The sequence below is a fragment of the Terrapene carolina genome, unplaced genomic scaffold (assembly GCF_002925995.2).
Source record: "Terrapene carolina triunguis isolate 2854851 unplaced genomic scaffold, T_m_triunguis-2.0 Scaffold96, whole genome shotgun sequence".
Taxonomy (NCBI): domain Eukaryota; kingdom Metazoa; phylum Chordata; order Testudines; family Emydidae; genus Terrapene; species Terrapene triunguis.
The window spans coordinates 22,374,035-22,389,387 of NW_020664447.1; the positions used below are offsets into that span (position 1 = coordinate 22,374,035).

Consider the following 15,353-nt stretch of genomic DNA (forward strand, 5'->3'; position numbering starts at 1 on the left):
TACTTCTTTATGTTTGTTTTAAGCCTGCTGCCTTTAATTACATTGGGTGACCACTGATTCTTATGTTATGTGAAGGGGTAAATAACACTTCCCTATTCACTTGCTCTACAACATTCATGATTTTATAGACCTCTATCATATTCCCCTTAGTTGTCTCTTTTCTAAGATGAACTTTGCCAGTCTTTTTAATCTCTCCTCATATGGAAGCTCTTGCATACTCCAGTCATTTTTGTTGCCCTTCTCTGTACCTTTTCCAAGTCTAATATATTGTTTTTGAGATGTGACTACCAGAACTTCATGCAATATTCAAGGTGTGGGCGTATACCATGGATTTATATAGTGGCATTATTGTATTTTCTTTTCTTACTATCACTTTCCCAATGGCTCCTAACATTCTGTTAGCTTTTTTGACTGCCGGTGCACACTGAGCAGATGTTTTCAGAAAACTACCCACTATCACTCCAAGATCTGCTTCTTGACCCCATCATTTTGTAAGTATAGTTGGGATTATTTTTTCTAATGTGAATTACTTTGCACTTGTCAACAGTGAATTTCATCTGCCCTTTTATTCCCTAGTCTCCTTGTTTTGTGAGAACACTTTGTAACTCTTTGCAGTCAGCTTTGGACTTCACTATCTTGAATGATTTAGTATAATCTGCAAACTTTGCCATCTCACTTACCCCTTTTCCAGATCACTTATGAATATGTTGAACCACATAGGTTCTGGTACAGATCTTTGGGGACCCCGCTATTTTCCTCTTTCTAGTGTGAAAATTGACAGTTTATTCCTACCCTTTGTTTCCTATCTTTGAACCAGTTTCTGATCCATGAGAGAACCTTCCCTCTTATTCAATGACTGCCTACTTTCTTAAGAGCCTTTGGTTTGGTACCCTATCAAAGGCTTTCTGAAAGTCCAGATAGATTATATCAACTGGATCACGCTTGTCCACGTGGTTGTTTACTCCTTCAAAGAATTCTAATAGATTGGTGAGGCATAATTTCCCTTTGCAAAAGCCATGTTCACTTTTCCCCAACATACCGTGTTTGTCTACGTCGCTGATAATTCTGTCCTTTACTATAATTTCAACTAATTTGCCTGGTACTGAAGGTTTACTGGTCTGGAAGTGCCAGGATCGCTCTGGAGTCTTTTAAAAAAATTACCATTACATTAGCTGTCCTTCAGTCATCTGGTGCAGAGGGTGACTTAAGTGATAGGTTACATACCGCAGTTAGTAGTTCTGCAATTTCATATATGAGTTCCTTCAGAACTCTTGGGTAAATATCATCTGGTCCTGGTGAGTTATTTACTGTTTAATCTATCAATTTATTCCAAAACCTCCTGTATTGACACCTCAATCTGGGACAATTCCTCAGATCTGTCACCTAAGAAGAATGGCTCAGGTGTGGGAATCTCCCTCACATCCTCAAATGCAAGAATTCATTTAGTTTCTTTGCAATGGCTTTGTCTTCCTTGAGTGCTCCTTTAGCACCTTGATTGTCCAGTAATGTGGCCCCACTGATGGTTTGGCAAGCTTTGGATAAAAAATTTGCTGTTAGTTTTTGCTTCTTATACTACTTGCTCTTCATATTCTTTTTTGGTCTGCCTAATTATACTTTTACACGTGAGTTGGCCAGAGTTTATGCTCCTTTCTATTTTCCTCACTAGGATTTGACCTGCAATTTTTAAAGGAGGCCTTTTTTGTCTCTAACTGCCTCTTTTACACTTCTGTTTAGCCATGCTTGCATTTTTTGGTCCTTTTACTGATTTTTTTTTTATTTGGTGTATGCATATAGTTCGAGGCTCTATTATGGGGTTTTAAAATAGTTTCCATGCAGCTTACAAGCATTTCACTCTTGTGACTGTTCCTTTTAATTTCCATTTAACTAGCTTCCTCATTTTTGTGTAGTTCTTCTTTTTGAAGTTAAATGGTATTGTGTTGGGTTTCTTTGGTATTCCCCTCCCCTGCTACAAGGACATTAAATTTAATTACATTATGGTCACTGTTATCGAGCGGTTCAGCTATATTCACCTCTTGGACCAGACCCTGTGCTCCACTTACAGTCCCATGCATGCATGTGCTCCAGGATCAGTGCCCTGGTACAGGCAGGGCTGCATGGGAAATGGGTTTCCTGTCCCTTGAGAATTTTTGAGATATTGAAACATTTTCCCATTGCAAATGGGACAAAAAGTTGAAATCTAAAAAATTTTCACAAAACAATTATCTGATAATCATTTCAGCTCAGGTCAATTAAAAATGTTTCATTTTGATTTTGACCTTTATTTTTAAACCTTTTGTTAGTATACATTAACAAAAATTTCTAATCAAAAAGTAGTTTTGAACTGAAAAACTCAACTGTTTACTTCTGAAATGTCAGAACAGGATGTTTTTTCAATTTTGGAACTTTTTTTCCAAAATGTTTTGAATCAGAAGATTCATCGAAACCAACCCTTTCCCACAATTTCAGTTTTAACAAATCAGCTGAAAATGTTTCATCGGAAAACCCGTGTCAGGGTTCCTTCCCCACTACAGATGTGGGGATCCGCATGAAAGCCCCCTAAGCTTATATCTACCAGCTTAGGTTAAAACCTGGTACGCAGCCACCACCAAGTGATTTAACAAGAAACAGGGAAAGGACCACTTGGAATTCCTCTTCCCACAAAATATCCCCCCAAGCCCTTACACCCCCTTTCCTGGGGAGGCTTGAGAATAATATCCTCACCAATTGGTTACAAAGTGATCAAAGACCCAAACCCCTGGGTCTTTGGACAATGGAAAAATCAGTCAGGATTTTAAAAGAAGGATTTTATTAAAAAGAAAAGGTAAAAATCATCTCTGTAAAATCAGGATGGAAAATAACTTTACAGGGTAACCAGATTCAAAGAGCCCAAAGGAACCCCCCTCTAGCCTTAGTTTCAAAGTTACAGCAAAACAGGGATACCTACCTCTAGCAAAGGAAACATTCACAAGTTGAGAAAAACAAAGATGAACTAATACGCCTTGCCTGGCTATTACTTACAAGTTTGAAATATGAGAGACTTGTTCAGAAAGATTTAGAGAGCATGGATTGATGTCTGGTCCCTCTTAGTCCCAAGAGCGAACACTCACCAAAACAAAGAGCACAAACAAAAGCCTTTCCTCCCCCCCCCCAAGATTTGAAAGTAACTTGTCCCCTTATTGGTCCTTTGGGTCAGGTGTCAGCCAGGTTACCTGAGCTTCTTAACCCTTTACAGGTAAAAGGATTTTGGTGTCTCTGGCCAGGAGGGATTTTATAGTATTGTACACAGGAGGGTTGTTACCCTTCCCTTTATAGTTATGACAACCCCTGACTAGGTCTAGTACAGACTTCCTTAATCTCATCACGCTAGTGGACCCAACTCTGTCCTGGAGAGACCATCTTCAGGGTAGGAAGGTAGATCATTTTACAGGCTTATTAAGCCTGGACCCTTTTGGTGAGAGTGTTATGGTGTTTTTTTCTAGTAGGCACGAAGCTGAAACCTACGAACTCATTACACTGAATCACTGTGTAATATGTTGGATTGTCTAACTGATGTTGCCTATCTGTGTCTGGACCTGTGGAGAGAATAAGGGACCTACATTTATTTTCTGCTAAAGGAGCTCTCCTTAAGTCTAAGCAGTAGAATTCAGTGATTTTGGAACTAAAGGGACAGAGTTCTAGAGTTGGCTCCCCAGGTTTATACGTATGATTTACGTAGTAGCTATGCAAGTTGTCATCAACATGCCTAACAACACTCAGTCCTTAATACTGACTTAGTTTGGATTTGAACCAATCATTCAGAACAAAAATATTAAACTTTTATAACCTCTCAGCTATCTATGTAAGCTACTCTGTTATGTGTCTATCTGAGAGTGGAAAATTCACAGACTTATTTTTTATTGTTATTTTTAAAGCTTAGGAGTTTTTCATTTTCTTTTGAATGTGGGTTGCATACTTTTCAAAGATTTCCGTGCGTCATCTGATCTTGGCTGTACATCTAGCAAGGAACAACGTACTGAAACCCAGTAAATCTGGTACCTCTTAGAAGTCCAACAAATGGAGAGCATCTCATAAGTAAAAAATATGGCTGAATTGGCACCTACTGTACAAAATCTTTGCAAGGAGCTCTTGGACTGCTTAACAGTACTTTAGTAGGGCCACTCCCTAAGGAAAAGCCCACTCTGCTGGGCTCCCTTTAGAGCTTGAAAATCATATAACTTCTGCTTCTTTGAAAGAGTCTTTTATGTTGCTCTCTGCTATCAGACTGGTGTTTCTCTCTGTCTCCCATTCTCTAGTGTCTGACCTTCTGCCCAGCTTTTTCCTATTTAATATTTTTCAATAATATTTTTATTTTAGTATTTTGACTTTACCTCGGTATCTCCCACGCTTTTGCTCTACAGGCAAGTATGAAGACATGGTCCCTGCCCTAATGAGTTGCTGTTTAAGTGTAATCTTGCAGTCTTCTTGGGTTCGTAAACTATATCACTGCTGGTGCTGTTAAAAGATGGTCTTTCTGATCACACAAAGAAGGACAGAACTTCTTGTTTCTTGACGCACATATTTCACCACTTTAAATAGGGTTACCATATTTAAAAAATAAAAAAAGAGGACACTCCACGGGGCCCTGGCCCCGCCCCTTTCCCCACCCCTGGCCCTGCCCCAACTCTGCCCATTCCCCGCCCCTTCCCCAAAGTCCCCGCCCTAACTCCCCCCTCCTCCCTCCCAGCCAGCCCAAGCGCTACCGGCTTCATGGTTTGCCGGGCAGCCCCCCTTGCTTCCGGACCCTGCGCCGCCGGAGCAGAGCAGCTGGAGCCTGGGAGGGGAAGTGCCCGGCCGGCGGCTGGGGTCTGGAGGCAAGGGGGCTGCCCAAAGCCGGTAGCGCTCGGGCAGCTCGGCTCTTAAACAGAGCCGAAGAGTCAGAGGAGGAGCAGAGCAGCCGCGGGAGGGGAAGTGCCCGGCCGGTATTTTCCCGGACATGTTCGGCTTTTTGGCAATTCCCCCCGGACGGGGGTTTGATTACCAAAAAGCCGGACATGTCCGGGAAAAACCGGACGTATGGTAACCCTACTTTAAAGTGCTGATTTAGCAAAGCACTTATGCACCTACTTAACTTTAAGCAGACAAGTAATCCTTTCTCATCCATCTTCAACAATGCATGTTAGTGTGTGCTTAAAATTTATTAGGATTTATGCAAGTGGTTTAAACATGTGCTTTAAGTGCTTTGGTGAATCAGGGCCTAACTCAGCCCCATGGTCTTAGGTAAATTTGACACTCTTGTACTATTTTGGGGATACCAGTACTGTACTATGCCAGTCATTAACTGAGTCACAAATATTTGTGAAAGGTGTATTTCATCATAATAACAACACTGCACTGATATAGTCCCTTTATTAACATTAAGCCTTACAACATCCCTTTCAATTATGTTCATATTATTATCCCTGATTTTTGGATGGGAAAACTGGGAGAGAAGTTAAATGACTTATCAAACACACAGTAAGTTAATGGTAGAGGTATGGGAATAGAACACAGAACTCCTACCTCCAAGTCCTCTTCACTGTCCTTTAGTACATTTTGGTTTTTTGGCAATAATAGGTAAATATTATTATTACTTTTTATGTGGTTTTTAAGTGACTGTAATGCTGGTGAAAGTTGACAGCTGTACGGTCCTGGAGTTGAAGATCTCTGTTTCTCGTCAAATATGACAGTGATGGGAGCAATATAAAGATCTAAACAGAATAGAATAGCTACAGACTAGGTGTAGCATAGATAACAACAGTGAAACTTCCCACGTATTACCCTACTAATGTGCCTGTGTTGTCTTCTGGAAGGCATCTCTTGGAGTCAGTTGGTGTTTCAATTTCGTATCAGCCTTGTAGTGAATAATTAAAAGGGTGTCACTTGTGGTGAAGCTGAATTCTTACATGGACACCAGTCCACCAGGAGCTAGATGTAGAATGCCAAGTCACTTCATTTGGCCTCTCCGAGTCCTACAATGGACTGATCCAGTGACCTAGAGATGAAAGCCTTTTTAGGCCTACCCAAGGCACCTTTAATTAGTTGAACTGAAGTCAGGTACTGAATCTATGAAGGGTTTCACTGTAAAAAATGTTCTTTGAATTTGTTCCCCTTTTAATTCTGCTCTGCCACATTGTAGATGGGCAACTGGGATACTGGGAAACACAGGGTTTTTTTCTATTGTTGTCCTGAATGACATTTTAATTACTGAACATAGACATGAATGCCAAACTGTTCGTGCAAACAAAGCAGATTATATTTGGTACATTTTTAGTGGCTGCTTCTTTGATGTGTCCTTGTTAAATTATTGTGGGTTCTGCAGAATTTGACTTTTTAATTTTGATCAGAATTTATTCATCCTAGTAAATTATTTCATTCATCCCACTGTAGAGTATAGTGTTCCCACTTTCTTTGGCCACAAAGCCTTGAAGGGTGTCAATGTTGGTGTGGTTTAAAAAAGTGGACTCTTGTCTACTACTAACTGTACTTAGACTAATGACTCATTTTGCATAACCTGACCATTATCAGATATTTTTCAGGCACTAATGAACTGGACTTTATTCCAACCTCTGACATAGAGGTGGAAGCCTCTGTATTCGATTACAGAGTCTATTACAGTTGGCTGAGCCATACATTCCTCTAGAGCATATGTTTCGATAACATAATTTAAAGAAATACTGGGTTACTCAGGAAATAATAAGGTAAAAGGTAGCTGAAATGTCATGATGTGGCCTTGCCTTAACTCCACATCTACATCCTAGGGTATTAATAATCACCGAATGATGGAGTTGTTCATTCAAATTCTGCTGGAAGACAAAACTAGCTGACTTTAGAATATCTTAGTGTTTGTGTTCTAATAATTCTTTGATTTTTTTCTTAAACATCTAATGCATCCAAATAACATGAGATCCTGACTTCCAATGGCATTTCCACCAGGTAGGTGTGAAATAACCATTTTAATTTGGTTCCATAAATGGTTCCCTGGAGTATTCTGACATTTTATATATCCTTGAAAAATATAAACACAAATTAGAGATGGGCTTGAACTGGGAGCTCAGCTCCGAATCCCGAAAACTCGGGGGAATTTTGAATCTTGTATGGCCCCATTTCTATAACTGGCTGGAGAGAAACCCTGGTTACAAAAAAATTGACCTTTGAGGAAGTCTGAACATGGATCTAAAACCCCACTTTGCATTTTAAGTCCTCCACTAGTGCATGTGCAAATAAATACAAATACACCTCTACACCGATATAACGCGACCCAATATAACACGAATTCGGATATAACGCGGTAAAGCAGCGCTCCGGGCGGGGCTGTGCACTCCGGTGGATCAAAGCAAGTTCGATATAACGCAGTTTCACCTATAACGCTGTAAGATTTTTTTGGCCCCCGAGGACAGCATTATATCGGGGTAGAGTTGTACTTGAAATACAAATGCAAAGGTTGACCAAGTGCATATTCCTCCTAGAATATGAGAACAAAACAAAATGATGTAGGGTACTACGACAGAAATGAAAACAGTTATTCTTGTAAGAATTTTGTATTTTTTTATCTAAAGAGATGATATTTGAACACGTGCAGAGCTGCATGCAATGAAAGAACACAATTAGCACAAGGCCTGTTTAATAACCAAGGACAACATTTGTAGCAATAAAACCTGAATCCTCTTGAAGTGTGTAGAAAGAAAATCATTTGTGCTATCAAAACCCTTGCTACATGTCTTCTCACAGTCTTCATTCATCACGTCCTGGTTACGTATCAATCATCTTGAACCACAAACCCAAAAAAGAAAATCCCCAAGAGAACAGCTAGCTGAGCACTTCCTGAATCCCCATGGCAACAAACATCGTGGTTTTACTGACCAGACTTCCTGAAGACCTTGAGTGTCTAAACACCGTTTCACTTCAAGGTTTTCTGTGAAATGAGGCAAAGTTCCTGCAAATGGCTTGCTGCTACTAGTTGCTTCCATGTTCTGCAATTATCAGCACAATGTTTTACAGTATTAAACAATATCCTCGCTGAATATTACACTGATAGGAAATGTATCTTGAATAGTAAAAGCAGAGAAAAAATAAAACTCCTACAGGGTGATTAATAGTCCTTGTGGAAAAGAGACATCAGCTCACTTGCATGAGTAAGTGCTACTCACTGTGAGTAAGAGTTGCGAAAACAGGCTAAAATGTAAGATTGAACTTGGTTTGATGGTTGACAGTGGCTAAAAAGCCTGTGGTGCCAATGACTTGGAGGTATATCAAACCAAGAGAAGGCAGAGCTCCTTAGCCTAGCTCAACCCATTAGATCACTATGGTGGGCACTGGATAACAGTGTGTGCTTGTGGCTTTGGCTAAAGAGGTTCAGCTCTCACTACAGGCAATTGGTCCAGAAGATGAGCAAGCAAGGCAGCTGCTATGTGAAAGGAACAAGGCTGAATCAGATATAAGTCTCCTTGACAAGGCGTGCTGACATACGGGGTGACAGGATTGGTTTAGATTGGGATGGGGGGTAAGATTAGGAGAGGAGGGCTGATCAGGGAAGAATTTGAAGCTGCTTTCTCAATGCCTATGGGTGACAAGCAGAAAGGGGAGAGAAACAGAAGACAAAGGCTCCCAGGAAAGGCAGGGAGGAGAGAGAGAGAGAAAGAGAGAGTGTATGTGTGTGTGTGTGTGTGTGTTAATGTTTTCCATGCTCATTAAATCAGAAACATCCTTGGGGCATTCCATGTCTTCAAGTTGAGTCACCAAAGTCTCGTGGTCCGGGTAAGATTAATGCTGATGACAATTAAGGCATGTTGTGTAATTTTTGCCTCTTTTAAGAATGATTATTAAACAATATCGTCTTTCAGCTATAGCACATCACATGGGTGTCAGGGAAAGAACATGGCCATGCCAGCTCTGAAGGGCACAGTGGAAGGAAATATTTTGGTATTGATTCTGATCCCAGTGTAAGTGGGTTTAGAATCAAACCCTTTGAGAGTTCAGGCAAGTTGAAAGTGTTAAAAGTAGTTTGATGCACAGCATGAGTTACATGTTAGTTGGGTGGAAGTGGGCCAGAACTGAGGGCAAAATTCTCTCTTGGTGCAACTCTGGTAAAGTCAATAGAGTTTTACTAACAAAGAATTTGACCCCAAAACTCTGGATCTGAACAGCCCTGAACTTTGGGGAAGGTGGAATCTGGATTTAGATTTGGGTCTGGACTTGGCAGTCCAGGCACTTCTTTAGTTCACAAGTAGACTGGAATCTTTCTCACCATTAAAGAAAGAAAAGGTCACTGTGTTGGTTTAGTTTAGAGCCTACATTTTATTTTCAACAGGGTTTTACGTAGTCTAGTACGAATAGAAGCATTTTTATGAAATCAATTATTCGCTACATAAAGGGCAGCATTGTCTAGAGATTAGGGTTTAGAATTGTAGAACAGGACCTGCTGAGCTCTATTTCTGATCCAGCCACTGACTTTCTGTGTAGCTTTGGGCAAGCTTTTGTGTCTCCATTTTCCCATTTGTAAAATGGTGATAATAATATCCACTTCACAAAGGTGTTAAGATAAGTTAATGCTTGTACAACACTGCAAATGTAAAGCATTATGTGAGTGCTAAATATTGTTTGTTTCATGCATAGTGTCTCCTGGGGAGAGATGTCTGCAATGTTAAGTAAAGTTGGTCTTTCCAACTGCTGTAACAGCATATAGAAGAGCTATAGCAAAAGTAATACGGATTCCATTATGGGAAAATTCTTTAGAATTTAACAGGGATGAAAACAGTCCTTCAAATACACACACGAGTAACTTTAGGCATGTGAATAGTCCCACTGAGTTGAATTGTGTAGTTGTTTGCAGGATCAGGGTCAAAGGGTTTCCAATTGTAATGAAATGAGTAGAGTGTTTAGCAAATTAGGTTCCAAACATAACTGGGGCTTCTGAGTGCTATTATAATGTAAATAATAATAATCTGGAATAAATTAGCCCGAATTTGCTCACATCTGGGCCAAGGTTCACTCCAAAGAGCTGTGACTTTACTCAACATTACAGTGAAGCTAAGTTGAGTTTTAGGTTTGTAGCACAACCCAAAACCAGACAAATTTTATGTGATTTCTGATTTTTTAGTGAAAGTTTCCTACAGCCCCAGAAATAAGTCCAAAATTAATAACTAGTTCCGAAATCACCAGGTTTGTTACTCTTAATCTCCCTAATAGTTCTCTAGGATATAATAGCCCATTTTATTAATGAATCTTAGACTTAGTGGAATATGTATTGTTTACAGATTTTGCTAGCTCATTTGTGCAGGAGACAACTATAATTCGGCAGCTTGTGCGATAACCCCCCGAATGCGTTATCAAGTTTTGAATCTGGAACCCTCAGATCCAAAGCTCCATTAGCTGACTGCGATAGTAGACTGTTGCCCTCTATGTGGACCAGTCACTAAAGGGAGATGCAACACACACTTTGTCTTACACCTACATCCTAAGAGCTCAAGGGGTAAAGTGGCAAGCAATGCCACTTTCCCTGATCACGCTGAAGGAGGCATTTTTCAATCGAGTGGGGTGCATGACTATGGCCACATCTCTTGTTTTCAGCTAGCATCAGGAATCAGTGCTGCAGAGCACTTGGGGGGGCTTTATGCCTGTTTCTGCACTCTGTAGGAGTAATGCCTCTGACTACCACTGCTAAGGCAGCCCATCAGCTTCTCCCCTCCCAGCACAATTCAGGTGCCTTGAGCCATATTGGAAAAACGTACTTGCTTCTTCTCCCAGTCTGCATCATATACAAGCTCTTATTCTGGGCATCAAAGGCCCATGCATCATGGCTACCATTAAAGCTGGTTGCAAAAACTTATGTGGAATCATTTTCTGTCAGAGAATGCAGTCCGTCAAAGTTGAAACAATGCAAAATCATGTCGCTTTTGCCAATGTTTCATTTTTGAGAAAAATGGATAAAAATGTTCTGACAGTGTCAAAATGTCTTGTTTTGATGTTTTCAGAACAAAATTTTTGAATGTTTGTTTTCAAACAACATTTTGTTTTGAATGTTTACAGCTTTGAATCACATACACCTCTACCTCGATATAACGCTGTCCTCAGGAGCCAAAAAATCTTACCGCGTTATAGGTGAAACCGCGTTCTATCGAGCTTGCTTCGATCCACCGGAGTGCGCAGCCCCACCCCCCGGAGCACTGCTTTACCGCGTTATATCCGAATTCATGTTATATCGGGTCGTGTTATATCGGGGTAGAGGTGTATTATAATATAAAAATTAAAAAGGGAGAATTGAAATGAAATACTGAGATTGAACTGAAATGCATTTTTTCTGGAATTTTCTGTTGTGGGGAATTGGAATGAAGACAGGTGTCAAAATCTCAAAATCTTTCACCAAATGGAATTGCAGTTCTCCACACAGCTCTAGCTGCCATTTTGCTCTGCTCTCATCTCCTTTCAAGCCCTTCTGCTCTAGCCAAGCTGAATAACTTCTCCCACTCTGATCGTTGTGGCTCCTTCTGGATGGGCCCCTAAAGTCAGAGCTGCTTCCTGACTAGTCTGCCATTCCGTCAGTCACCCCCTCCTGCTTCAGGTCTAACTGAAGAAACCACAATGTCTCGTTGTTAGAAACCACATCCTTCCTTTCTCTACCCCCTCCTAGCTCCAGGATTTGGCCCTAAATTTATACATGAGATGAAACATGTAATACCTGGTGCAATGTTTGCCACCATGATTTACTCCCACTGCCTTGGTAATAAGTGTTTTCAGGATCGAGCCCATAGATTCTAAACTCCTTAGGTCAGGGACATTGTCAGTGTCACGTACATTTATGGTGCAGTTACTCTTGTATAAATAATAAAAATCCTTTTACATACATACAGTCTGAGTCTGATTTACTGTTCTATTTGCTTATTTGTTTCCAACTTCCATATGGGAAGAAATATTCCATGTGGTTTACAACAGTGGTGATTATGCAGTACCCTTTGATTACTATCATTTATTTTTGTGTGTGTTTATAGAATAACATTGGCTGTCTAGCTCATGGCAAACGATGGGAGTTAAAGGAGAATGACTGCCGATATATCCAGAAGAGGTGTCTATACAAATGTTTAGGGATTGCATTCTGGAGCTCATAGGGGAGAGATTATTATGTGGTACCTTTTAGTTTTGTAGTCACCAGAGAGAAACGACATTGCAATGTGTGCAGGAGATTGGATCTGTTTTCTCTTTGATGCATGTTGGAACTCCTACTAATATTAATATGAGTCATGCCCCGCACTTCGCTGGGAAGAATAAACTGCGTTTTTGCATGATCTGGGATTGTCATTTTAGTCTGGGGCTGCAGTCAAGTTTCCTCTTGAGGGAAGGGTGGGGTCGGAGCTGAGTTAATTATTTTTTGCTTTGAAGTATATTGAATCTTTCCCCACCTTCCAGAGCTGTTACTTTTTTTCCACTGTCAAAAAAGCAGTTCATTGTGTATGTTTGCTTTCTTCTTCCCCTCACTCCTTTTGTTGTTTGTCTATGGGTATTCTTCGGATCATACAGTCTTTTCCCCACTTTACCATCCATACCTCGAAGCCTCTAACTTTCCAAGCCAAAGAGGAATGGAGAGGTGTTCTCTGTGGAGCCTCTCTAGTTTTATGCCTTTCACCAGCTGATGCAGTCTCTACAGCACAATTTGAGGCACTTCCCTCCCTTATGAGCTGAATGTGCTACTTTTTCAGTGTTCCCAGGTCCATTGCCAGAGGTATGATCAAGGCTTTTAGAAATGGATGCCTAAAGTTAGAGTCCTAAATTCATATTTATGGACCTAAATAAGTGGCCTGATTTTCAAAAGTCCTACCTCTGAAGTCAGTGGGAAGTCAATAATAGGGGAGGCTGAGTGCCCGTAGGAGAGATTTATGTTTGTTTGAATTTTTTTATTTTTATTTATTGTGTAGTTAGGCTTTCAGACATTTAGATCAAATTTAGAGGTGAGTCTAAGGGTTTGTCTACATGAGAAAGTTAGCGTGCAGCACACTAAGTTGTGAATTTTAAGTGCACTAGCTAATTCACACTAAGTCCCCTTGTGGACACTCTTGCTGTGCATTAAAGGGCTGTCTATACTTGAAGCTAGGGCTGTGATTCCCAGTTCATGAAGATACACTCACTCTAGCTCCAACTGGGAGAGTGCGCTAAAAATAGTAGTGTAGCCACAGTGGCATGGGCAATGGCAAGTGGTGGTGCTGGCTAGCCACCCTGAATAGAAACTTACCTATACCACCTGGGTACGTATTCAGAACAGCTAGCCTATGCCAACTCTACCCCTGCATGAGCTACTGGAACCACACTACTATTTTTAGCATGTTAGCTTGACGAGCACTAGTGCGGATATGTATACGAGGTCTGGGAATCATACCCCAGCTCCAAGTGTAGACATAGCCTAGGAGTGCTTTTGTATATTTTAGCTTAACACATTGACAAAGTTCATTAACTAAACTGCACAGTGGTACTCTTAGTGAGCAGCGAGAGTGTCCACATTGGAAGCTAGTAAGGAGTCGCTAGACTTACACTGGCTAATGCAGCCTTCTCCTTTCTGGACAAGCCCTAAATGACCCTCACGTCAGACTAGGTTGATATAACTGAAGTGCTGAGAGTCTGGAAGAAGACTTACATTGCACCAGGACTCACTCCTGACTTTGGCCCATTTGAGTTGTCACATAACAGTGGCACCTAGATTTTTAAATAATACATAATTGTTGTTGAAAAATTACTTAGCTCTAGCCAAATATAGTGCTTTTCATGGGCAAAGCGCTTTATGATATTATTAAATTTTTAACATCCAGCATTCTTTACAATGTTAGTTACGTTGTTGTGTTGTATACTGACATTGATATAGTGGTTCACAGTAGAAAAAGGTACTTCACACTGCCCCACAGAGATGTTGACCATATCTCTGAAACGAATGTCCATAATGTGCTTCCAAATGAAAGTGAGTTACATGTATTCCAACCATCCCTAGCTGGCTGTATGATTCCTTAGAGCTCATCTGTGAGGGTATATGTAGCAGCTCAGTGCTTTTATAGTTAGAAATACTGTTGCACACTGCTTACTTGCTTTCTACATCAGCTGTGGCATATGATATCAAACTAGTCTAACTAGTCTGCCCTGACCTAGGACATGCCAAAAGGAACCTATTGCTTGTGCTGATGCTGAAATAGTTTCAGATGTTAGTTCTGCTTTGATGTATGTTTTCATGAAAAATTTTAAACCCTGAAACGAACAGAATGAGATCATTTAATACAGGGACTGTATATTTCAGAAATGGTCAGATTATGACCATTTTCACCTTTTCTTGTTTTTTCCCTTTATGAATGAGGTGCTTAGATGTAAGCAGATTTAAAATGGACCTGGATGGTTGGACACTATTTCCTTAGATATGGGAGTATGGCTGCAAAGACTCAAACACTGCACTTTCTATATACTTTATACCAATATCAATGGAGCACCACTTAATTATGACAGCGGTGAATCTGGTGCATGTTGTATAAAAACTAGAGAAATCTGCAAGACTGCAGTTTTCAATGTGGTACATATTTATTAACAGGTTAGTTGCGAACTACAGCAGTTTGGAAATTTTCATTGACGAATATTTACAATGAAGCCAAAACTTTTCCAGACAGATGTGTTTCTAAAATATCTTGGCACTCTGTCCCATTAGATCTTCTGCACCAATTTGTTGTTGATGATGATTTTTGATGATTGATGATTTTTTTTGCATGTTCCCAAAAGTGCTAGGCCCTTCACAGAAACACTATGCTACTGTTCTTGGACATTAATGTGGTGTTTGAGCAAAAAGGATCTGAGTGTAGTTTGGAAAAACAGATTTATTGTGCAAGCCTTCTCCCCTAATGAACTGGCAGATGTTGATGGTTCTCTGTAACTTCATTGTACTTGGAAATTAAATCTTGCTAGGGTTTCAGTGAAACAGCAAATATTATCACTGTAATAATTTCTTGTTTTTTAATCAACAGAATTTAATATAAGTTGCAGATATGCAGGAGTTTTCCATGTTGAGAAAAATCGTCGCTACAGTCTCACACGAGATGAGGCAGTTGAACTCTGCAAAGCTCTCAATAGTACCCTGCCAACAATGGACCAGATGACGAAAGCTCACAGTTTAGGATTTGAAACTTGCAGGTAAGGAAATTATAAAGAAGATAATATATAGTGAATATGTATAGCTATCTGTCTGTCCATCCATGACGATGTGGTGTGCCAACTGCAATTACTTTTAAATAGCTATTAATTAGATGGTCACATCACCTTTGAGTAGAAAAGCATGACTGAATTGTAGTTGTAAATGAAGTATCATATTCAAGCAGGTGTAT

At 40.2% G+C, this 15,353-nt stretch overlaps 1 protein-coding gene across 1 annotated transcript in view; it reads left to right on the forward strand.

Annotated features, from left to right (window-relative positions):
* The window catches only part of CD44 (CD44 molecule (Indian blood group)), an 88,188-nt gene that overhangs the window by 20,044 nt on the left and 52,791 nt on the right, over positions 1–15,353 (forward strand). The window contains exon 2 of the mRNA XM_026651192.1: positions 14,997–15,162. Coding sequence (XP_026506977.1) covers positions 14,997–15,162 — 166 coding nt within the window. The remainder of the gene's footprint in view (positions 1–14,996; positions 15,163–15,353) is intronic.